The sequence below is a fragment of the Anser brachyrhynchus genome (genome assembly GCF_964034855.1).
Source record: "Anser brachyrhynchus genome assembly, chromosome: 15".
NCBI classification, from domain to species: Eukaryota; Metazoa; Chordata; class Aves; order Anseriformes; family Anatidae; genus Anser; species Anser brachyrhynchus.
Genome location: NC_137733.1, coordinates 8,911,800 through 8,937,754, shown reverse-complemented (window position 1 = coordinate 8,937,754; position 25,955 = coordinate 8,911,800). Strand labels below are relative to the sequence as shown.

The 25,955-nt window shown below is 42.4% G+C and overlaps 1 protein-coding gene across 4 annotated transcripts in view; it reads right to left on the bottom strand.

Moving 5' to 3' along the window:
• XYLT1 (xylosyltransferase 1) overlaps window positions 1–25,955 on the bottom strand; it is a 192,880-nt gene that overhangs the window by 62,625 nt on the left and 104,300 nt on the right. For all 4 annotated transcript variants that reach the window (XM_080557358.1, XM_080557360.1, XM_080557361.1 and 1 more), the window contains exons 3-4: window positions 6,600–6,772; window positions 5,761–5,963 (exon numbers count right to left, since the gene is read on the bottom strand). In XM_080557358.1, the coding sequence (XP_080413484.1) occupies window positions 5,761–5,963; window positions 6,600–6,772 (376 nt within the window). The remainder of the gene's footprint in view (window positions 1–5,760; window positions 5,964–6,599; window positions 6,773–25,955) is intronic.

The following is a 25,955-nucleotide window of genomic DNA, read 5'->3' as shown; positions in this document are numbered from 1 at the left end:
ATCACATTCGAAACATGCTTTAAAGTATGCTGCATTATTTTCCTTGTGCCTGATTCATTATTCTAGCAGCAAGGCACGAATTTTGCAGAAGCATTACAACGGGTGGCTTTGTGTAGCGTGCAAGGTCAAATCCAGCCCTGGAACATCAGCAGCCTTTGCACAGGCTCTCACGTCTAGCAACAGCTTATGTGCTACCAGGAAGGAATGAGGAGATGGCTCTGAAGTCTGAATCCCAGCGAGACACAACTGTTAAACTAAGTCAAGGCAAAATGATGAGAAGTTGAGAGAGAGAGAAAGCATAAGTGCCTTCTCAGCCAGTGTCTTTGGTGATCATATTGCCATTACGCAGCTTCCATCAGCCCTGCTGGCTTTGGGATTTGTAATTTCATAACCAATGAGAGGACACAGCTGGGCCTCAGACATTTCTCATAAAGCAACAGTGCTCTACATAAGGGCTCAGTTCTAAGAAGAGATTTCTCCTGTGTTTCAGTATTGCATTTCAAGTCCACATCTTGCAAAAGCTGAGAAGTTTTGTAAAAGTGGATGGAGAGCTCAAGTCTGGTTTGCTCCAATACAAATTGTATTCTCTCACTTTTTCTATCTCAGCCATCGGCTTCAAATTTTCAGTCAAATGCCCACAAGAAATGTGAGCAGGTCATGGGAAATTCGGCACACACAGCAAAAGCCATCTCCAATGTAGTCTACACAGAGTGGCAGTCACCCTCATTTTACAGGGGACGAATCTGGGGACCACTGGCTGCAGTAAGGGAGTTGTGGTTCTCTCAGTGGTCCCATTACCTGAAAAAAGTACTCAAAAAATTGGTCAAACATTTTTCCAAAAGGTGGAATTTCTTTCTCAAACCTTTTGCTTCCAATTATTTCCATCTGCCACCAGAATAACAAAAAGGCCAAAGACCCATTCCCTCTGCTCCCACCTTCTCACTCCTGGCAAGCCATCTGCTGCCCAGGGACTGCAGTCAGGACTCATCACTTGGTTATGTATGTACTTGCCAACAAACACTTCCCTTCATCTCACTGCTCACAGAGGAGAAGAATTTTTCCTCACAGCTATTTTGTCTTTGGTTTCCTTTTTTGATACCCAGAGAGGAAGCAATTTCTGGTCTCTAATATGGCCCCTGTGCAGGACCTGGCAACGTAAGCTATTAGAGATGAAAGCTGGGAAGAAGACAGGTGAGCGAAAGGACAGCTTTATCTCTGCTAGGCTGTCTGCCATGCTCAGATTTGGCAGGAATTCAAGTAGAGCTGTTGATTTCGGGTGGTTATCTTTGCTAACAACACTCCTAAGGAGTCAGGAGTGCAGGTCTGCTGGAGAAAATGAAGGACCGAGAGCCAGGCTGCCTGTCTGCTGCTGGCTGATTGGAAACACTGACCTGAGAAAAAGGTCTACCTGCTTCGAAGGGCATCCTTCGAGTTTCTATGGAGCAGTTAAATCTTTAGATGAATGTTGCTACTTAGCATTAAGAGTTACCTAGACCATTGATCAGAGGAGAACATACCAAAAGAACAGGTCAGTCAAGAGCTCTCTGCCAGCTGATTTTTCTCAACTTTTGAATACAATTCTGACTGACAGAGACGATCAGCATAAATTACACCAACTTTGGCACTTGTTGCTGAAAGTCCCAGTCCCAGTCCGGTCATCCCGTTTACTCCCCGGAGTCTGCAGTTTCCACAGATGCTATTTGTATTTTAATACAAATTTATTTAAGTTCCAGACCAAAAACTTTGTTGACTGTCTCACTTGTTTGAGTCTTCACATTGCAGGCTTTTATGGAAGGTATTTTTATAAAATCTTAATCCTAAAACAGGTTCATCTTCATAGCGCCAACTACCAAAATACAAGTAGTTTCACCGGGTTTCTTTTATTATATATAGCTCATAATTGAGTATCAGCAGCATCTGCATTCCTAGCTCCATCAATAAGCCACTCTATTTTCTCACTATTTTGAAGCACTCCACAAACTTCTGTTAATAATTTTGCTTGACCTTTATTAAAGGCAGAGTATTACCTGGCAATTAGATCTGGTGATCCCTTTGGTGACTGAGATTCAGTCATTTATTGTAAATTATAAACAGTTCAAATGTTTCATTATGTTTATTCTTTCTACAAGCTTTGTGGCCAGGTAAGCACTGACATGACATTCACTGTTAAATGATCTCATTAAACTTTCTAATTTAAGTGGTACAATACTTCACCTGCCACATTATCCAAGGACTCCTGCAAAGCACGTTAAACATTCAGCATCAATAGATGCTCTACCAGAGTTCACCTTGTTGGGAGTGAAATTTCAGTCCCTGAACATAAGGTTGACTACCTGATGTTGTTTGTCAGAGACAATAAATAATGCAAATAGATACACATATAAAATAAGAGGTTAAAGACATCGATAGCTTCCCCACAGAGCTTTGAAAGAAACTCTCGAAAGAAAAAAAGACTTTCCTCAAAAGAAAACTCATGAAAAAATACCCCTAAAATAAAAACAGTAAGAAAAAGGAAGGGGCTGGTTTTGTTTATTTCTTTATGAATGTCATGGTTGCGGGAGATGGTATTTTGGGAAAGCATGTGCCTCTCCCAACCCCCAAAACCCAACAAAAGAACCCCAAACCACACAACCACCACCACCACCCAGTGTTCGAGCAAAAGGAGAAGGAAGTCACAGCCTCCCACCCCAAAGTATCACTTGTAGAGGTCTGTCCTTGGCCATTTTATCCCTTGTTTTCCTACTGAGAATGCTCACCAGGGGTGAGTAGAGTCAAAGTTGGATGATGCATTTCACTTAGGCCAATAAACAACATATTACCTCACGATAGAGGGAAACACAGTATTTTTGTTAGAGATGCCTTTATGCTCAGACTGTGTTTGTGAATGATTTCTACCACGGTAACAACTAGAAGCACATGGATTAAGACTTCATTTGTGCTGGATCTGCAGACTCAACCAAGGCTTCAAAAATTAAAGATTAAGGCATGAAATACAGTAACAGGGATATCCAGATTTTCTTAGCTTGCATATGTTTTATTTTAATTGCTTCTCTCACAAAATGAATGGTTCTGAACTTTTTTTTTCCCTCCTCCTGCCTTTATATAGTATGATCCTTGACATCTGCTTCTAGACATCTCTTCTGAAGGATGAAGGGTTCCCAGTAATTGTAATGTAGCCCGTGAACATACCAGACTGCTCCCCAGACAGATTTAGACTTCATCATACAGAACTAACCCCACATATAGAATGTGTTCTCCTGACTTATAAGGCTGGATTAGCTTTTATTATCAGAAGAGAAGTAGTAAGGGTTTCAACGTTACAGATGGAATGGCAGATGGGAAGCGAAAGCTTAATGTGAAGCAGCTCTGGATAAGAACTATTAATCCACAAAATTCATATGTTCCTATGCAGGGACACCTAGCTAAAAACACTGCAATATGACTAACCAGTGTGAGATGTGTAAACTGCCTCTAGTCCATTATCTGACAAATGATGTCTGAAGGAAGGAAAAAGCCCTCAAACACCCTCTTTACTATTTCCTGGAAAAACACTCATCTCTCTGTGTAGTAGGCAGAGAACTAATGCCTTCCCAAAGATTACAAAGAATATTAATTTATAGCCACTCCACTATGAAAATGAAATGGACTCATATATATTTTTGATGAGATAACATTTTCCAGGGTTTATAGCTGTAATATCACATATTAAAAAAATTTAGCAGCACCTGTAAGTCACTGTCATTTAAGTTATAGCATTAAAAAAAGCTTTTTACATTTTGTTGAAGTGCACCGTGTTGAGAGGAAGCCTATTTCCCCCAGTTCTGGTATCAGAGTACTTTGACAGCAAGGGAAACGAGCACTTCACATGCCTTCACCCAGCTGCTGAGAACCACCACGCAGCTCTGAAAGCAGCCGCAATACCAAAGCACGACCTTCAAGAATTTCCACCATGAAGAAACAAACGCCTGGAATTTTTCCAGCTGAATGGCACTTGTTTAGAGTTTGAATGACTGCAAGATACCACAGCATTATTACAAAGAATCCATTAAAGCAGAACTGACTACGGTCTACTCAACAAATCCTGTGGTTGTTTATGGCCCTATCTGTAAGTGACTGATCCCATTTGGCCCTGCGGTTTAATTCGTTCCGCGGGGAACGAAGAGCAGTTGAGAACGCCTCAGGTCATGGCCACAGCACTACAAGATGGCATTTAGGGTGAACACAACACCACAACAGGGTAACTGGATACATCTGCTGGGTCTATTCTGTAATTACACTACACCTTCAACTGTTTATTCTTCTACAATTTATCTTCCTTGATTCAAAGTCCCGTCACCTTCTCCTCTGTGGTTTTACATTACTCTACTTTTTATCATCAGTGTAGCATTCCTCACCAGGAGAGTGAATTACAGGAAATAACAAGCTACCTTTTCCTCAAACTCAAAAGATATACAGAGAATTACATACTGTCCCTTACAACCACAGATAACACGTCAAAATTGTTATGGCTCTTCCTGTAGTACACCAAATCAGATGCAATACGAGATACTGGGAGTTCTTAATTCAAACTCCTTTGTTCCAGTATCAGTGCACTCTCTGTGACTCGTGTTCTTCCCTTGTTTTCCTCCCCGAAATGTGATGCATTTCTCTTCACTGACAGTACATAGAAATGGGAACCAGAGATAAAGCCTTTTGTCAGTTCTCACAAAATCCTTCCTAAGGCAAAAGCTCATGTTGTTACCATTCTCACTTCAGTGGGGATTTCTGTCTGAGTAGCACATTCAAGAAGGGACTCATAATTTAAGAGAGATCTTGCAGGAACCTAATCAGGTGTTTCCACTGCCTTTTGCTAACGTATTTCTTTACTGTTAGTATTAAAAGTGTGTAATGCCATCGCTTATTAGAAAATTACCCAAGAAAGTTACTTCCCCTTTCCTTGATTCCTTTCAGCATACAGGGAAACAGAAGTCACAAGGTTAATTTCCTCTTTCCCTCTTCTTGTTAATTCTTATAGCCTAAAAACAACAGCTGAAGAACACTTTGGTTTTTTTGCCTCTTTCCCCTCCTTTTTCCACTTTTTATGGACTATCTAATTTTGCACAATGTAGTAAACCTTACTGAATGCAGCTGTGGGGTCTGGGTTATGCAAATGCAGAAAGATTATGATTTCACTTAAAATCACAAGCCTTGTCATGTGGTGATGTGTGAAGTTCTTTGCCTGATGCCGTCAGAATAAACACATTCAGGCAACGGTTGGTGCTGAAGCTATAATTGACTCCTAGCAACTTATTTGTCACTTCTACGATCATTATCCTCTGCAGAGAAAGTACTAAAAAAAGGAAGCGCAGAACATTACCTTCACTGAATCTACATTCACACCTTCAATACTTCCTGAGACATCAAATCATACTGTTGATCAGAGCCCTGGCAGGGAGCAATCTCTCCGTGCCTGGGGATTGTTTGCTTAGCTCCAGTACTTCCCGTTACTTTACTCACTCCCTCTCTTGCAGGTGCCCCTTGCTAGAAATAATGACTAAATAGAGCAGCACCTGCTTCCTCACTGCAAGTGAAGAATTGGCACTGCTAACCTGCTTGCAGCCACAGTCCTTCCTGGGCAAGCAACAGACACATGGGGGGTACAGCAAGGCAACTGTCTCCATGGCAAAAGCACTGATGTCAGACAGCAGCCTGATACTCCTTACATCAGCACTTACTCCCCTTAGGAATAAAATACATATGTTCTTAGAAGACTTGTTGTACCTGATTGGGTAGTCGGCAGCGCTGAGGTTAATGAAGAAATCCCATGGCCAGTCATTCATCTCCATTAAGTCCCTCATGCTCTGCAGGTAGGTAGACAGAAGGCTTGCTCCTCCCCAGATAGTTGCCATTCTCCAAGAAGTGACTCTCACATTTGGGTACTGGTTAGCAAACTGGAGCACTTGTCGGTGTAAGTAATTGGATCGCTTTACAGGAGAAAAAAGTAACAGGTTCAAGTTACTCTGTCCCAAACTGTACCTCCCTGTATTCACTAACCAGCAGCTGCACTTCTCGACTACCTGAGCGTTGCCTTTGCTTTGCCCTCACTTGCTACAGTGCACAGCGTTCTGTTAAACGTTAATTTGGAAATGTGCAGAGCTCTCTTTTAGTTCTTTTTATTACAACTACAGTAATTGCTAATCAGTGCAATTAGCATTTATTTATCATTTCTCGTCAGTAGATCCCAAAGGGCTTTCCTGAAGGAGGTTACTGTTACTCCCTCCGTTCTGCAGTGGGAAGTAACTCTCCCGAGGCACCTCAGGCCAGCTCTCCATCCAAGAGGCCACTGCTGTTAGTCTGCATCAACTTATCAATTACTGTTACTAAATGTACAACACACAGGCATGAATAGATATTCATAAACATACAAAGAGAAATAAAGACTGTTACATAGACAAGATAACAAGAAAGAGAAAAAAAAAGTGGCTCCAAACATATAACAGATGGAGAGACGAGAAGTGACATGCACTCTACGCAGCAGAGGTAAAGAGAAGATGAAGATGACAAAGATGGGCAGACTGACAGATGGCAAGACAGGCAATTTATAACCAGTGATATATTACCTTGTCAACATGAATGTAATAAAAATGGTCTTTATGGTAAATAGCCTTAAACATGCGTTGGAGCTGCCGAGAAGCTCTGCCATGAACAACCAAGACAAATGCGATCCTGACTGGGTTGGCTGGCATGTACTCTACGGAGTCCTCATCCCACTGCACATTGTTGTTGGCTTTTCCTGTTCAAAAACAAAACACAGGACATCTCTGAGCGTATCCGCAGGGCAGGGGAGCAGAGAGCAGTACACGTTTCACCTTGGCTCTTTTTTCAAAAGCAGTTTCTGATGGGAAGTCACCTCAAAGTATTTGAAAAACACCAAAGCCAACTCCTCCAGCAAGAAACCCCTCACGTCACCAAACAATCCTCAGTCCTCTGATCAGCACAGCTCTGCTGAAAAGCTGGTGAAACTGCTACTTAACAGCAGCTGAGGATTATCTCAACTGATAGCATCTATTTGGAACAGCAGATGTAGCCTGGACCATTTAAATGGCAACCTGCACATTTTTACTTCTTCGTGTGTGAGAGCAGGCAGTGCAATCCTATTTCAAATTTATTTTCACTTTTATATTAACACAGGAATTTATGGTCTCGGTTTTCTAAAGAAAACACCACACTGTAAGGTTATGACAGGATGTACTGATGAGCTGAAGTGACATTTTTAGTCAGGAATTTAGAGTGCTTTGTTTTTTGTAACATCTCTTCAACTCACAAACCTGAACATCATGAAAAAAAAGACAATTTTATCCAAAACCTGACATTCTTTCTTCAGTTAAACAACCCCTTCAGTCCTCTGACCTTGTAAGAGTCTTTCTCAACAGAAATTATTTAGGAGAAACCTGAAATTTTGAACATTTGCAGAAGGAAAGAAAGTAACCCAAAGATCAAAAAACACCACAAATCACCCCTGCCCCATTTTCCCCCTTGCACCTGTAAAGATTTTTTTAGGCAATATCATTGTCTCAAAGATAGCCAAGCCCCTCAAAGAAAAAAAAAAAAAGAAAAAAAAAAGGAGAATTTCTCAAAGTCCCATGATCTGTGATGTCATTTTGGTTTATTTCCTCAGAAGGGTAAATCCAGTTGACCATCCTGAAAAGCCTGAACTTCTTATTATGCTGCACTTACATATTTAATTATTAGAAATGCATGTACGCAGGGGCAGGACTTAATCATTCATTTTACATTACAGGTGAAGGTTTAGAAATGGCCATGCATGAGCTGAACCAGCTCATCAGCAGCAGCTGAGATCATATGCAAGAACACCAACACGTCTCCCTTTATTCATCGACCACGTTTTGACCAAATAGGATATTTCAGACTCAGTATGTGTGTATGTGCTCAGTAAACAACCAGCTCAACACAACCACTCCTCTGCCCACGCTGACCTCCCCCAGCAGCAACCACGGGTGGCACAGGGCCTCAACCTGCTTTGCTTGAAAGTGGTTTCCCTCCTGGAAAAATAGCAGAATTGGGTTTTATGCTGCTTTATAGGCACTGCAGTAATCACATTTTTGTTTGCCTCTGACATAAGGAAAGAGTTTTTTCCTCACCAAAGCTGTTTTTTCCTACCTTTCCAACAAGAGCCTAGTTGGGGCCTGGAGCACCCTCCCTGTGAGGAAAGGCTGAGAGACCTGGGTCTGTTCAGCCTTGAGAAAAGAAGACCGGGAGAGGATCTTATTAAGCTCTATCATCCTCTTTTCAACCTGACGTGCATCCTCCATTTCTTCCTAAAGGCAGGGAGGAGCGTATCTGGGTAAGTCGTGTCCAGCTTCTGCCTTTGGGGCTGCCCCTCCCCTCCCAGCTCCACGTCCCATCGGTTTGCGCCAGGCCGCAGGCGAGCCTGAGGCGGCGGTTGGGCCCAGCTATCAGCCAGCGCCAGCACAGCCACAAAGCCCGCTGTGCATCCCAAACCATATCCTGAAGTAATTAAAAAAACATGCTCAATGACACTTGAGTTAACACGTGGAACAAAAAAGCAGACATTTGCCAAGTGTGAAGAGAGAGTAAGTGTGAGGGAAAGCCTTCTTCCCATTTCTAGGAAACTGGAAACATGTTGATAAAAGTAAACAATACCAAATGCTCTTTTATATACATATGTATTAATTACAAAAGAAAAGCTGGACACAGAAAAAAGGACTTTGCTTAATCCTTCTTGTTGCATCTCCTCCTTATTAAAGGGAGGGGAGTAGCATGAACTCAGAACAACAGAGCAACTGAAAGCTCGCAGAACTCGCAGAACACTGACTCTGGCTACCTGAACAATTTGATCCACATAATTGCACTGAAATTTGTACTTAAGTAACTGAAAGACTCCTTTAGATAGGCACAAGCGAGAGGTCCTGCTGCAACGGCAGCAGCACGTCATGGGGAGGGATGGCTTCACTGCCTCCTGTGACCCTCCCTCCAGGTTCTCCTCTTCAGCAGTGTTTCTCTATTCTACCTCTATACGTAAGGACCTGTTCTTCCTGGCCTGGAGGTCCAGGAAAGCTGTCGGTGTAAGAGTTGTACCCAGTCTCTGGAATAAGGCTCTTTACTGGACTTCATACGGGGCTAGGAGGCAGCCATGTGCCTGTCTGCCCCAGGTAAAAGACCTTTACCTCCCGCAGCCCCTCGAGGAACGTCTATCTGCAGTAGCATTGCTCATAAATTAATGCAACTTTCATGCCCGAAAATGTATTCGGGCTACCTATCAGGAAATTTCTAGCCCCATGAGTCACACTTAATTTTAAAAAGGACACTGACAACTTAAATGGCATTTCTTTAAAAAATGATCCACCACTAACTCAATAAGAGACGGCTTAAAAGATTAGAACAGGACTTAAATTTCATTTCTTCTATCATTTCCAGTTAGCCTACTATGGCATTTATGTATACTCACTTCTTCTGTTCCTCCCACATTGCTGCTGAGCTTCCCCACGGGTATGCTTAGGGCTTTTGCACAGCAGCAGGGACAGAAAGTGATCGTGAAAGAAAGAAAACAGGCTCGCAAGGAGAACTGGCAGGAGAATGAAGGGCAATTGCAGTAGCTAAATTAACCCATTTTTCATTAAAATGCTCTGATTTCAGGCTGACAATGTCCCATCAACAGACGCAAAGATTTTTAGTGGTTTTCATTACATTTTTGGATACCTCTTTTCTGAAATTAGTGGCTTTCTGCAATGACCATGTAAAAGGTGATGGGAATTTAAAATAGCCATATTGTGGGTCTTTTATTTTAAACTCACTTGCTTTCAATACCCACACCATCACTTATCTAGCAATTACTGAAAACAAAATCCTACCAAATTTTCATCTGAAATGCCACCTCACTTCATCAGGTTTCTCTAATAAATTCTTGAAGCGACATATTTTCCTCCCTGCTATTTTCCTACTCTAACCTCTTTTTCCATGTGTTCCTTCCTTCTTTTTGAGGTTCAGGTCTTTACAGTCCCATTTTCCACCTGCATGCTATTACAGCTTCTGTAATCTAATCCTTTCCCTGGCTGCCTGGAATTTCACAAAGGTAAGAATGTTGTATTTTTTCCATATGTCAGAGTATCCTCTACTTTGGCTTTATATTGGCAGTTCCCTGTTTTTAGTCTGTGGCTGATTAGCACCCTCTATTTTGCAGACTGCTCCACTGACAGAGAACCAGTCTGGTTTGCAAATAAGATGAAATTGGCAGGAAACATTGAGCATCTTTTTGCTAAATAAATACAGTAGGAGTTCAGAGCTCTATAAACCATGTCAAGAATAGAAGGGCTCTAACCATGACACTTCTATAAGGCTTCTCATGTGTGTGCACACCATAGTCTTTCACATCATGGTAACGCCACCTTATTAATGATCTGCCTCTCACTTAGGAGCATGTCCCTTTCTGGGTGTTGGGACAGAAGACACAAAAGACGCCTCAGATGCTTCTCACTTAACATCCTAACGTGCCACAGTGATAATCTAGAAGGATTTTAAGGCAGAACTTGCATTTGATAGCTACTTCAGTGCTATCACTGCACTGCCATTTGTCATGTGCCCTAAATCTCACACAGAGTGTGAGAGTGGCCTCCACTCTTGGTCACTCGAGTCCAACAAAAAGCAGTTTTGAAGGCCAGCTTTCTCTCCCTGATTCCAAGCAGCCCTTTACAGTATTTTCACCTCTTTGTTCACTTGTCTCCTTCTCACCCACCAGGTGCATGGGATTTGGGCACTCACTAACACTTCTCACCTCTGCTTGTGCCAGCATCTGTCTTTCTGAGAAAAATGTATCAAAATAGCAGAGGAGAATTCTCACCTTTTCCTACTCCGGGATCATTTATGGCAGTCTCTGAGTGCATAAAATTCCAGATTTATCTTCCACTCCCATTGCATGTGCAATGCCTGTTAAGTGGAATTTCCTAAGGTCTCATGGAATTCCATTTTTCTAGGGTAACTTATGCAGATCAGTGTTTTAAAAAATCTAATGAAATGCTGACAATGTTAATACAAGGTAAAACAAAAAAACGGAAGAATGTTTTGTTACAGTTATAATTTGGCAATGCCTTGGAAATCATTTTGCATGCACGAATGAGTGGGGACAGTGAAAGAAGTGTCCTCGCTGCCGCCTGGCACAGGCAGCACAGCAGCAGGGCTTGTCTGAAACTTCCAAGTTTGCAGTTCCATTATGCAATGGAAACCGTGGGCAAGGAGAGACGTCTTGTGCCGCCTGCTTCAGACAAACCACCAGTTCAACAAAAGCAGTGCTGCTCACACAGGCTGTAACAAACATTTCTTAGCCCCTGTATCCAAGCATATTGATGCATTTTGCCATCACACACTGGAAACAAAAAGTGCCCTTTTGCTTTGTGACCAAATGCCTTTTATAAACTTACCTGGAAAAATCAGAGTTGCCTTCCTGGCTTCCTGCTCAAAACACAATTTCCAAGGTTTCCTAGCAGGAAAAGACACACCTCTTTCTGCAGGTAACAGGAGAATCTCTGCTCCAGTGCAGTTTTGGCTTGTACTTCCTAAGCCCCAGAGAAATCAATACTCATAATTAAGAGTTTAATCTTCAGCTACTGCAGTATTACTAAATGCCAGAATAATAAACATTGTGCACTTTCTTATTTGTTGTGGTGCCACATAATGCTCAATCATCCACCAACATAACTCTGAACCAACTTGCTAATCTTTTACTTCTAGTGCTAATTAATGAGATCATCGGACTTCTCTAGCAGCACGAAACAACCTTTTAATGAATTTTGTGAGCCATATTATTTTTTGCAAATTAATCTATCCATTTCTATTCCCAGCTTAGCATCTCCCTGTCTGTTCAGCAGAATGCCACTGCACAGAGACAGGCACCTGGATGCTGCTGCCTTGACCCAAGCACAGCTCTGGGCGTGCATCGTGCCTTGATACCATGAATCAACTGACAGAGGACATCAGAAGAGGGACTGCTGTGCAATACAGCATAGTATTTACTACTATTGCATCCATAAACACAAACAGATGCCTCCATAGTGGGAGTGCCAGCCATAAGTGCTCCACAGAGGCAGAGCTCTGCATCCCTCCCTGAACTCACAGGAAGGGCCCTGTTCCCTTCAGTGGGGCCATTTCTGCAAGTGAGCAGTAGTTGCAGGTTTCCGCTATAAACTCCTTTTTTGCAATTGTTCACAACTCATATCAAGCCAGAGGACTGAAAATTACTATACATGGTTTCATCTGAAACTTTTCCATTTTGGTTAGTGCAGAGCAAAGACAGTTTTGCTGTGCTCAAATGGAGACAAGAATAAAAAAAAGTCTTCCTTTATTTAAGAGCCTGAAATTTTGCAACATACCTAGTAACAGAAATAGCTGGCAGTATATATTAACAAAAGAAACAGCTTTCTGGCAATTCACTGGTAAGTCATTAGGATCTCATGAAAATTCTTTGAGGGCTTCAAGACAGCAAAATTTATCTGGACTTATCTAAGAACATCCCCTCTTCCTTAACTCCAACAAGAGAGGGTGTTATTGTTGGAGTTAAGCAAGAGAGGATGCTCTGTAACTGTAATGACCTGTCTCAGTAAGTGCCTCATTTGCCATCAGGCTCCAGGGGGATGTTCTGTCTGTACCCTGCAGTGAAGACACCTTGCACAGACAAGGTAGCTTCTGCAGCACACTGTGGGTTCCTCACCTATCAGTTGAGAAAGCAAACTTTCCTGTCCCAGAACCTAGAAAACTAACAACAGGAATCCCAGCCTTTGAATGCCAATTTTCACCTCCAATATGGGAAATGATTCACTTATTTCCATGGCGACCCTTGTGGACATCTTTTGTGAAAGAAAAGATTTTAGGTGAGCACTGATTTTTAAAAAAATATTATCTGTATGTAACAGGTCTGTTCACATAGGATTGTACCACGCTGCAGATGGCTATTCCCCAAAAGCTGAGCTGGGCAGCAGGTACAATTCTGGTGGATTTCGATGCTGACAGCTTTAACCATAGGCAAGTCCTGCACCCTGCGAAGTGACCACCAACTCTCCTCTGCCTGGGGGTCAGCACCTTCATCGGTCACCAGTGCCCAGCTAAAGGAGGGGGCTGGGATTCACCTCCAGCAAAGCAAGCCAGGCTCCTGCTGAAGATAATTAACATGACTACTCATACGTGCTGCTTCTTTTACTGGGTTTTAACTCACTCAGCAAAGCAGGAGAGGTGAAATCAGCTGAGATCTGTGCAACTCTCCCAAGGGCATATGGATTTGAGAGGAATGCTTATGATTTGCAAAATGAAATGCTCCCGGTTATGTTCTGAAGATTTCCTTAAAATTGCTGTTACCCATACTTACTATCTGTAAGTTAACATTGAGCACTTTGGATAAAATTTCAGAAATTATGCTGCTATTGAAAAGTGGATATTCATTTTTTTTTTTGCACTAATGTTTTATCTCTACAACCCTGCTCAAGTATTTCTCTTTCTCAGACTCTACCATGAATTACAGAAGCAATTTATGATCCTCTCTAAGTTCATATGATCAAGTAACCCATACGCAAAAATCAATGCAAGGTAGGTGGGAAGCAGCGAGACAGAATTTACAAGCACTCAATGACTTGTCCATTTAACATTAAAGAGACAGATTTCAGCAACGTTCTCCCATGCTGAGCAGAAGCTCTGGCTTGGAACAAAGGGGCTGCTGATGTGGGCACTTTGGGTCTGCTTTAATCATCTCAGAGGATGACAGCACAAACTGAGGGCAGTCAGAGGCGAGGAGTCCCTGCCTTACAGCTGGACAAGTCCTTTCAGGAGGTCACTGCAAGTTTCTATACAGTGAATTCATGAACTGTTAAGCAGTTCTGTACCCCCGCAGCATTTCAATATAATAAAGGAAAATGGCTGTAGTTACAGAATTGGGTTGATTTCACTGTAACCCCCATGCTGGAGAGATTTCTACCTTTCTATGAACAGAATAATAAGGTGTGCATGAAGAAAGGAAGGTAGAAAGATAGAGGACACATGTAGAACTGTTTCATGCTCACAGATGGATCATAAGATGATGAATTGTTTCTATCTTTTCCCAGGGAAAAAAAAAAAAAGATGATGATTTTCTATTTTGGAATTTGAAAGAAAACATTTCCATCCCTGCTCTGTCATCCTTCTGTTATAGCTGTTTAACATTTGTGTTGCATGCATCACTGCAAACACTCGTTCAAGAACTCTTGTCCCAGTGGGCAGGCATTGTCCAACAGACACAAACAGAAAGACACCCCGCCCCAGGAAACTTAGTGGACCTTTTTCACATGATATGAAGGATTCACTGTAAAAGAGGAAATACAAGAACCCTGAGAACAAATCCTATCTTTTGTATCACAAAGCAATCGCAGTAACACAGGACTGTGCAAAATCTACCTCAGCGCAGACCATCAGATATGTGCGCGTGCTGTGCCAACACATTTGTATCAGCGAGGTTTCAAACAAACCCAGGCAGCGTTCAGTCCAGAAGCAGTCTGCCATATTTCAAATAAAAATTCCATCTTGTCTTGCAGTCAGTCTCAAGTAGTTATTGAAACCATTTTTATGTTTTGCAAATGACAGTCTAATTATCAGCTACTGCTACATTGCACTTGCAACGCATACTGAACAATTTACTACGATAACTATCTGGCTCACTTTTTTGACTATTCTAATTATGAAAATGGTGGCATTCCTGGGAGACAAATCTTGATTATTTGTAGTTTTGCTGGAGTGTGTTAGCCAAGTATTTTCTCCCTTTTCTCAGTGCCTCTCATGAAGAAGTAAATATCACAGGAAAGCAACATTAGATTAATTAATAATGCTGAATTAGAATGTATTTCTTAATATTTATCTTATCAATTTAGAGCCAATTAGTTCATGACCAACATTACTAGGGTGAATACCAAATGCCTTTGAAATGAGAATTAGTTTGACTGTACCCAGTGACATCACTGGACTTCAGAAATACACTATACAGCAGATCTAACAACAGACACAACTGTTTCTTGCAGAAAAAATCTAAAGCAACTTGTACCTCAGTTTGCCTTAGCATTTGGGAGGCAACTCTTTCTTTTCAAAGCTGTGCTGCCTCACCAAAGACAGCACTCTCTATAAGGCTGAATTGAAATCCGACCTTTTAAAAGTTGCTCTAAGCCTTAGAAACCACCAAACAAGAGAAAGTTACCTGTACGTTACAATTCTAAGAAAATGCTCCAATACAGATTTTTCCAGCCTGGCTCTCTGGCCTAACCAGAGGCTGACTGACTTCTCTGTTGAGCCCCTGCAGGGTGGGACCCTCAGCTCAGGGATTTAAATCATATCTGAGAAGAACTTTTCTCCTTTTCCACCAGTAATAGTCAAAACTTGTGGAGACCAACCAGCTAAATCACCAAAATCAAGCATAATTCCCAAATAATTCTGGGGAAACATTACAGCAGCCTTCCAGTGCCTCAAGGGGGCTACAGGAAAGCTGGGGAAGGACTTTTGTCCTGAAGTGTAGTGACAGGACAAGACTTTAAACTAAAAAAATGGTAGCTTTAGATTAGCTATAAGGAAGAAATTCTTTCCTCTGAGGGTGGCGAGGCACTGGCACAGGTTGCCCAGGGAAGCTGTGGCTGCCCCATCCCTGTAGGTGCTCAAGGCCAGGCCGGACGGGATCCTGGGCACCCTGGTCCAGTGGGAGGTGTCCCTAACCGTGGCAGGGGGCAGACTAGATGGTTTTTAAGGTTGCTTTCAAACCAAATCATTCTGTGATTCTATGGTTTGGAGACACCTCATTCAGGCCCATGGCCCAGAAGCTGCCTTCCACCCAGCACAGCACCTTTTGCTCATTAGGAAGGAGGGGGGCTACAGGAGGGAAAAAGCAGTGAAAGGGTTGAGATGAGGCATTTGTTTTGATATCTTATCCACCCGTGATTGTTGCTTAGGATGTTCCTTTCAACAGTCCCAAACTGACGAGAACGGGAATTTTGCAGCCAAGACAAGACATCTTCCTACTCCCAAGAAAACTGATGACACAAACCCAACCTGAAGCGATTAGACCTCATCCACTGTCTGCATTTTCTGGGTCCAGCTACAGCCGTGCCAGCAGCACTCTGCCTTCTGTAAAAGCTGGGAGGCACCAGTTCCTTTGGCCAGCTCATTTAGGGCACCAACCACCAGCACCTCCTTCCCGGTGAGGCCCCCACCGGGGCTCCTGGCGATGGAGACGCCTGCTGTCCCCTGCCCCTCTGATCTGTCACAGTGGCCAGACTCACACTGCCCACATGCAGCAACATAGTTCAGGTGCCTCCCTTAAGACATCGTCCTCTATGAACTGTTGGTGGAGACAGAAGGACCCTCTAGGGGCTGCTAAAGCTGCAGACCTGGGCAGAGCGCAGCAGTGCTCCTTTCTGCTGACGGACTTGGGTTTCTCTGACAGCATGGGCAATAGCGGGGGTGATGTATCACACATACATCAGGCTCATCCCAGTCAAGCTGAGATGTTGCTTGGGGACATGCGTGATGGCAGCCCTGATGTGACCCCAGGTCCTGCGGTTTGCCCTAGGGGCACCTGAATCAGACATGAGTCAGCGACTGATTGAGGTGGTCTGAACCATGCGCCAGAGGGGGCCTGCCTGGTGCCTGCCCTCTGTCTGCAGACAGACCGACCTCCTCGCTCGGACACACTGACAGCCCACCAGCTGCTTGGGCCGTGGGTTTTGGAGTCAGCCCTTCTCTGGAATGAAGCACTTCACTCCCTTCCCTGCTGGACAAGCCTTTAGATCTCTTGTACAAAACAAGAAGGAAACACTGAAAGTGCCCTCATTTCTGTTGAGACTTTCTTCTCTTTTCTGTCTCAAATCATCTGCAAGTTTAAAACAAACCTGAAAGCTAACCAGTTACTGCAGAGCAACCAAGGCAACAAGAAAGCAACAATATCAACATAACACACCCCAAGCACAACAGAAATAGAGCCTTATCAAGGCTCGCATTAGCATTTGAAAGTTTTTCTTGATTCCAGCACCCGTTCTCTGTTTTGCAGGGTATTTTGAGACTGGCACATCCATAACCTTTACTCCTCCTTTTCCTGTCACGCTCACAGCACGAGTAACCGATAAACCACAGGCACTTACATAGTTAAAACAGTCTCTACTTCACATTAGCTCCCAGGAGGTATCTGTGTACTGCTACGACTACCGAGGAACGAATAGACAGATAAAAGGGTGTTTGTTACCTGGCTGATCAATGTCTTCCTGCTCTGTTTTACCGTGCTGTCATCTTTCACGTCCTACATCAAGGATCTTTTCCCCAGATAGTCTTAAGAAATGTACAGCTAAACACTGTAACTACCCAGCGTACAGCCCGAGTAACTTCACTGCAACAGCAGGACTGAGCTCATTTATACTGTATGGGACCTGGGTTGCTAACTCGAAATGTATCCTTTGAGATTCTCATTACACGTCTCCTATTTTTTTGGATTCAGAATTTGAAGGACAGAGTCTGCCTTTATTCTGTGCCCAAGGTAACCATAAACATAATGTTGGTAAGAGATGAAAAAATTGAAGGCTTTTACAGGTATTTTGCATAGCTAGTCTGAACAGGTCTGGTTAGGTATGGAGAAGGACTGACACTAACAATGAAGCAAAAATAAATCTGTAAACCTGTGCTGTGTGTCCACATCCTAAAATGTTGTAAAAACTCAGACTTACATTTTAGCTGACACTAGTTGCACTGCAAGTGAAACTAACAGGAATCTCTTCACAGAGACAAAAGATAAATAGCACGTGTGCAAGCTCCAAAAGATAAATAGCACATGTGCAAGCATGTGTGTGGCACTCCAGAGCTGCCAGGCTTGCTTCCTCTGCGCCATGGTGAGTTCAGCTTCATGGATTTCCAAAACTTGCAGGGCTAGGATGCAGCTGACTGCTTGTAAGAATCTAACATCGCGACGATAAAAGATGTGTGAGACATCAGAATCACGTATGCACACATACCATGGACACACATTCTGTGTGCGTATGAACACACTGTACATACTGGTGCGCTAGCTAACAAATAATCATAACTGAAATATTTCAACTCAAACACCACATCTTCAAAACCTGCTTCGCAAAGAAATGCAGTTTCTGCATTCAGAGCACACTTTTTTCAGCACGTGCTGACAACTAACTCTACAGAAATATCCGTATGGCAAAGGACACTGGTTATCAATGGTTTTCCCAAACCTGCTCACAAGCAAGAAGGCTGCACAAACACACCCGTTCCCTTCCTGCAGGCTTCGCCCTGTAGCACTGGGGATTTCTTGCTAACTCTGCTCAGCAGTACCAGCGGGACTGGGTGACTTTACCCAGTGTTGGCAGCTTCACATCCATCCCTGCAATCACTGGGCTCAGCCGACTCTCCCCACAGGAGCCTCCAGCCTCCCTCCTACAGTCCCCAGCCCCCACCAGCTTCGTAAGGGCTACTCAGCGAGGAAGTCCTTTTGGTGAGCAGAAATGGGAACTGTTACACAAGAATTACAAGTCTTTTCAAAGATCTGGGCCTTTCCTTAACATTGACATCCATCTATAAACTCATTTTACTTCTCCCTGCTTTATGTGCATTAAGTCAACAAATTCAGTATAATTTTAATTTTCATAATCTTACCCTGCACACTTCACAATCCCTACATGATGTAGTTTTTATTTCTGTCTGAATAATGATACATTCATTATTTTATCATTGATTAGCTCTTGTGCTTCAAGGAAGTTTGCTACCATGTATACTACTTAAAGGGTGAGCATGAAGAATTTCACCCAACACAGAAGAAAAAGAGGACCAATTTTCTTCCAGTATATTACTTGTCAGCCAGAGAAATGGAACATAATTATGTTGTGACATTTCCAACAGCAAATATATTCTATTGTAAGCAATTAACACTGGTTCCTTTGGCAGACTTCGAAAGATTACTCATATGGTATGCTAAGTTACAATAACATTTGAATAATAAATAGCATCACACTCCTTTAGCTGGATCTTATCATATATGCACAGGTCAAAACAGAGGAGAAATTGATGGATGGTAATTCTTGCACAAGCCACCCTGATATTGCAAAATCATGCATTCACGTGGAAAATGCTCAGCAGGGGAGTATGCATCTGGGGAAAAAAATAATACTAGGGACAACCATAACTCTGAACCTACTTAAACAAAAATGCTGAGGGCGTACAGGCTATCGATGACTGAGAATTTCGGTCTGTCCACCACATATTATAAACTATGGCACTTCTCGTCAGATGGGAGAGGTGGGGCTGGGCTCCCCTTCCTGGCTGCAATGCCTTCCAGAAGCTGCTGCTGATCAAGAGGGATTAGAACAGATGGTTTAAGAAGAAAATCATTGAGCATTAATCCTCTAAACATTTCATAGTCAACATATCTTTAATACAATCCCTCTAATCCAATTAGGGTGCCTTGAAAATCGTATCTTCAATTCCATGCTTCGTTGTGATCGGTTCTGCAAGCGACACATCCATTTACAAGACGGCTGCTGAACGCCTCTGCAGCTTCCCTGTCCTCTCCAGCCTCACCGCAGCCGAGCCCATATCCTGCCCTGAGCTGGGCTGCTCCCATCTGTGTGGGCTGAGCCCAGCACCAAGTGCAGCGTGATGATCGCTCACGGTGAGCATTCGCAGCAATGGCAAAAGTATGCCATACAGAAGACAGATTTTAGATATCAAAAAAAAAGACATTTTAAATATATCAAAATCTCTTTCATTCATAAAGACATGCAATTAAATAAGCACGAGAAAGAATTTTAAATTCCCGTTTCATGACTGAACAGCAGTTACTTAGACACATCACTGACAAGTGTAAGTAGACCTTCAGCAGGTAAAAGGGGATGCTGTCCTTTACCATCCATGCCTTTGAGCCAATGAGGAAAACAACCCCTACTACACTACTTTCACAAGCAAGCAACAAATTCCTACTTGTTCCATCTCAGCTGAGCTTGATTTTTAAAATGTTGTCATGAAAATTTTTTGGATTGTTTTTCACAAGGATGTATATTTGCACTTATGTTTATGGGCAAAGAACAGAGACAAAAAGCACAATCTTGTTGCTAAAATAAAGGACTTCCACTCTATTACTCCATCATAGTATAAAAAGATCCCATTAGCATACCACTAGAGGAAAATAAAGAAAAATCAAATTGCTGGCAAAGGAATCATTCGACAACAGCAAACTGAACTGTTTTTTTCTGTATTTCACTAGACATTTCAGTTTTGCTGTAAAGGGTGGGGGGGAGCGCAGAAAAATGTCATTGTATTGACTAAATAAGTTACTGGCTGCTGTTAAAAGCATCTGGGGAGAATTTGTACACGAAATACATTCCTGCAATAATACCATAATTTATAAACCGGAGCTACACGTTTCCCACAGACTTTAACAAGGCTATGATGTCTTTGGACATCAAGGAGCTGCTTAAACAACCATTTGTAGAAGAGTCTGTCCACAAAAAAAAACACACAAAAAAAAAAGAATTCCTGCACAACACTTAAAAACAAAAATGTTCGTGCTGACCTTTTTTATAGACAAAAAATAGTAATGGATATAATTCCCAAGATTATTTTAGCTCTGTAGCAGAGGCTGCCCTCCCCACCTCCCATTAGCAGCCAGAGGCATGGAAGCAGGCACTGGGCACTGGCCGTGTACTGCAGGTGGGACTGATCCTGCCCTCCCACCACCTCTGCCCATGCACTGGCACAGGTTTAGCCAGAGCCTGGCTGCAGGGAGGCTCTGCTCGTGCACCGCTTGCTCACAGCGCTGAACGTGGGGAGTCTGGCAGGAGCGGACGCGATGTATTAGTGTTGATCTCTAGGAATAAGCGGTGCAGCGTACTATGAAGCAAGGCACAAGTCCAAGCAGTTATGCATTTTAATTAGGTAAAGTGAGTGCTAAAAAATGCTTTGAAGCTCTAGTTGTATTTCAGTAGCATTGACTTCCAATATAATTTTTCTTTTTCCTGCCACATACACACTTATACACAACCTATCTGACTGCCCCTTTTAGAAGGGGTGGCTTAAAAAAAAGCACTTACGTTCCGATGTAACTCCATTCCTCCTCTGTTAAAAGGTTGGAGCTCCAAACTAAACAATTCACTCAGAACTTGGCTTTCGTGGCAAAGCAGGACAGAAAAATCATCAACTGGCAGCAAAACTGCTACGCAAAACTAATTCGGGAGACGAGAAAGTGTGAAACACATGAAACATCTCACAGATTGTAAAATAACATATTTTAAGAAAAAGAGACTGGGGAAAATATAAAATACTGGTAGAGCCTAGCTACATAGAAAGACTCCCTGGCTGTCGGCTGGCTGCAGCCCCTGGACACCGAGCGACAGGAGGCACAGAGGGTGAGCAGAGTCGGTCCTCCCTGCAGTCAGGCCTTCAGCATCCTCAGGAAGAGGAGGATGAGGAGGGGGCGGAGGGAACAGAGACAGAGGAAGGCCTCCAACAGGTTTGTTGTAAGAAGAGTTACAAATCTCGCTATCTGCCAGGGTGGGATCAGTAAGAATCCTAATGCTGGCACCTCTGACGTACTGAAAGGTTTAAAAAAAAAACAACAACAAAAAAAACAAAACAAAACAACAACAACGGAGGATGAGGAATCAGCCAGGTCTCCAGTTAGAGCAAGGTCTCCCACTACTACTCCAGCTGCTGCTGTGGACACTTCTGCACAGCTGTGGAATTCATCCTTCCACAGCTCAAAGGCTGAAGAAAAACACCAAAGAAGTTCATTTGCTGAATTCATGAATGAATGAAGCAGGAGTCACCCCTCTGAAATCAATGGCGACTTGGCAGCGTAAAATTAGTATCAAAGGAGAATTAGCACGTCTGAGCCAAATTCTGCTTGGTTTGTTCCTGTTTCAGCTCCGAACAATCCTTTATCCATATAAATGCAGATCAACTCTTAGCTTCCTTAACAATCCCCCATTTTAGCTAAAAGAACCAAACGTAACTGTGATGCAATTTCCTTCAAATATCACTTCTTGTCTAGTATCTTTACTCTGACACTAGAAGAATGATGAAAAACCTCTTCAGATTAGTTCCCAAGACAGCATCGCTTAAAGGCACACTGTTGATGCGTATACACCCCTCTCCCTTTCTTTGGATGCAGCAAAAAGCCATCCTGTAGTCCCTATCAAAACGAAGTCATTTCTCAGGACCCTTCTCCTCGTGCCTCAGTGACACCTCCCTCCTTGTTCCCTACCAACCTGGGTCCTGCCACACGCAACTGAAGTGCTCGAGGATGGTAGATCTAATTAATGCCGTTAAAATTAACACCAAAGTGGCCTAAAGGTAATCCTTTAGAATATTTTAGAATGAAAAAAAAAAAAAAAGGCATTCTGCTTACCACCCGGACTTTACTTTCACACTAAGTACCATCTTCTCCTTAATGCAAAACCACATTCAATTTCTGAAACTTCTGTAAACTAATTCAATGTACTTTGACACCAAACTGTTGACGTTCAATGGAACAACTTTCACAGCACTGCAGACATCATCTGAAATAGGATGTCCATTTGCCAGCAACCCTTAGTAGAACAAAATCACTTCAAATCCAAAGGTCAACTGGTGTGGAAAGGGTTAATAGGCTAAATTAAGAAATATTTAAAAATAACAATTACAGCTGACACTATAATTACATTGCCCAAGAGTATAATCCCGAAGGAACATAGAGACCTTTTGCCAAAGGTGATTTGAGTGTTAATATGAAACCCAACGTGTGTTCACTTTAATTACATATGTGCCTGCTGAGAACATATGATAGAGTCCAAAAAGCTAATTCATTGTCAGCAGGACAGCAGAAACTAATATTAAATCTTGCACACCAAGTAAATTTTCCAGGTTACCAATTACCACACGAAAACAGGACGCATTGCAAATGTGGTAATCAGCGTAAAAGTCAAATTGACAAAAATATTGCTAAATAGAGTTCAAGTCAGAGCCAGCAGTGGGTGTAGGAAACCTCCCAAGAGCTCATCCCTTCTCTTCAAGCCAAGCAGCAGTCAACTGGTCCAAGCATCATCCCACTTCCACCAGGTTTGCACTGGCCTTAATCCTCACCAGCACTGTGATAAGGTGGCAAAACTGATGTCCACGAACCTCATTAGTTAAAGTACACACTTCAATTATTAATTCTCTTTAGCAATATATAACAGCAATTCAAAGGGGATTTTCTATCTGGTTTTGGCCTCTTTATACTTCTTAGCCTTACATTTTCTGCATCTCAAAGACATTGCGGAGTGTTTCAGTGTTCTCCTCTCTTGAGGTTTCTGGCAGTTGTACCTCTTAATCCACACCGGCATGCCAGCAACGCTTTATGTATTAAACACATTTAGATCTACTTTTAATTAATAGATATATTCATGCATCATTCAGTATTTTATAAGGAAAGTGCCTGGAGTATGAACAGAAGAGCCCCAGCGCTCACCGATGAGCCCTTGGGAAATGAGACATAAATCCGATTCTGAAGGCAGCAGAGACCCAGCCAATACTTCTAACTACATCTTTACCTGCCTTTTTGTTGCTTTCCTGATGCATTATTAATTAATAACTACTGAGCCTTCCCAACAGAGCATTTTAAATAACAGTTAAATTTCTTTATGGATGATTATGAGTCATAAAAGTATGTCTGGATGTTCAAAGCAATAAACAAGCCCAGGTAGGGAGCCTGAACTGCTGAGGTAACTGTTCTTTGAAGCCTGAAGTTTTAGGGATGCTAAATGCCTACTGTGCAGCATTATGAAAATCCCTGTCTAGCTTAATCCAATTAATCTGGAGAAATGTAAGGTTTTCTGAACGGCAAATGCCATCTGAAAGGAACACAACGGCATTTCAGAAAAGCTGCCACCTTGGTGAGGTTCACTGGTCTACCCAAACGAAGCTACAGAGATTGACGCCAGCTATCAGTTACCATTTTCAGTTCTCATCTAAGATAACGAACAGAAAATTGTCACACAAAAATTACTTCCACTCAAGATTTATACAAGTGATGAAATATGTTTCCTCAGCTTTGAAATGTACTCAGGGATGATGGATGGTTTTCCTGTTTTGCTTGAATATTGGACAAACTCAGACAGTTTTAAAGGTGTTTTTAGGGAAGCTTTTGTGCTATTGCAGCTGGTTAGTTTTAGATGTAAGCTGAAATAGATCCATAATGCTTGAAGATGAAAATTCACCTGGACATCCCATTTCTCCATATGATAAATTTTTCCACCTCCATGTCCAAGACCAAAAAGCTTTCTATTATTCAAAGAAAACCCCGGCAATAGCATCAATAGCATTCAACAACATCTCCTTAGTTAAGAAAGGTAAGGAACTTGCACTTCCCATTCACTCTTCACAAGGTTCAGTTACCATCTGAAGAAAGATTTCATTTTTTTCCCTACTGACTGTGCTTACTATTTCTTTCAGGTATTTAAACTGGTGTACAGACTGCAAGGGGCAGCTTCAGCTGTGCTTGCCTTTGATACAAATAACCCAGACCCTTGCCCAACAGCATTTAATAGGTGAGGAAAACAAAGCACATGATCTATACTGTTTTCTGGACAATGCAATACAAAATTACTTATCTGTATTTGGGCAAACTCTGGGTAAGACCAAGTACATGAGAGGCCACGCAGCACCGAGCACAAGTGCCAGGGCTTCAGGGCCATTTCGGTGGCCACTGCATGGGAGCAGGCTTGTCCATGCAAGGGACAGATCCCAATGCAAATCCCGTGGTTTTGCTTCCAGCTCTTCCGAAGCCCCAGTTTCCACTCCGCTGCCCCACCACGTGCTTTTATATCAAGTAGGAATCAGCCAAAAGCAGGCTTTGTTATCCAGAGAATGTGCTCCATCCACGTGCCTTGGCAGCCAAAGGAAGCGAGATCCTTCTCTTCCCCTCCAGGAGCCAGCAGCCCTGCGGACCTGGGGAGGGACTGGCAGGTCCCCTGGGTGCAGCCAGCACTGCGAGGTGAGCCGACCCGATGCTGCTCGCTCCTGACAAGAATTTGTACCCGTCTTTCAAAGCAAGCAGCATTTGCCCTCAATTCCCCAGACAAACTACTACTCCACTTTTTCTTTCTAATATTTCTCTCTGTCTCCTAATCTTAATTTTTCTAGTTTATGGCTCAATCCTTCTACAGGGATTCATAGCAAATACAGAGAATAATATCTTTCCTACTTTCAGATATTAAGATGGATCATTATTCCTCCTGACAAGTTAGAAGATATTTATCAGTTTGAGTTATGAGGCCTTTCTGACTGTGAAGATTTAAACATCGATTTAATGCCAACTTAAAAGACTCCTAAAAGTGTCGGAGATTGCATTAGATAAATAATTTAACAATAAAAGGTATATCAAGGCAGCCATTATTGCAACCTTCCACCAATCAATCACCATTTTCCATGTTTATCCAATTTTCATCTCAAGGTTCTGTTCATCAAATTGCCTAGACATATATGACACAACTGAAATAACTTCATCATTGAATAAAATTGCATAGCCATTAAAATTCTCTAGTATCAAGATAGCTGACATTATGTTAAATATTGGCTTGAGTTCCACAGGGTAATAAATTCTGACCTAAATCCAATCTTTCATGGATAGCTGATTCAAAATGAAAAATTACTGTTTTGTCATTTTACCTTAGGAAAATTTCTATGGAAACCAAATACAGCCCGGGGCAATCTTTGAAATTTATGATAATTAAAAACACAGCTCCCATTCTGGGCATCCTGAAACAAAGAGAATGGATTAGTTTTGGTGCCCAAGTATCAGACATGTTAATACCTACCAAACCGAGGGAGAACACTACTCTTGTGCTTTTCCCAGGTCTCTAACCCAGAAGTAACCAATTGATACACCGCACAACGTGCGCATCTTACAACCAGCAGCCTCACTTGCTGCAACAGGA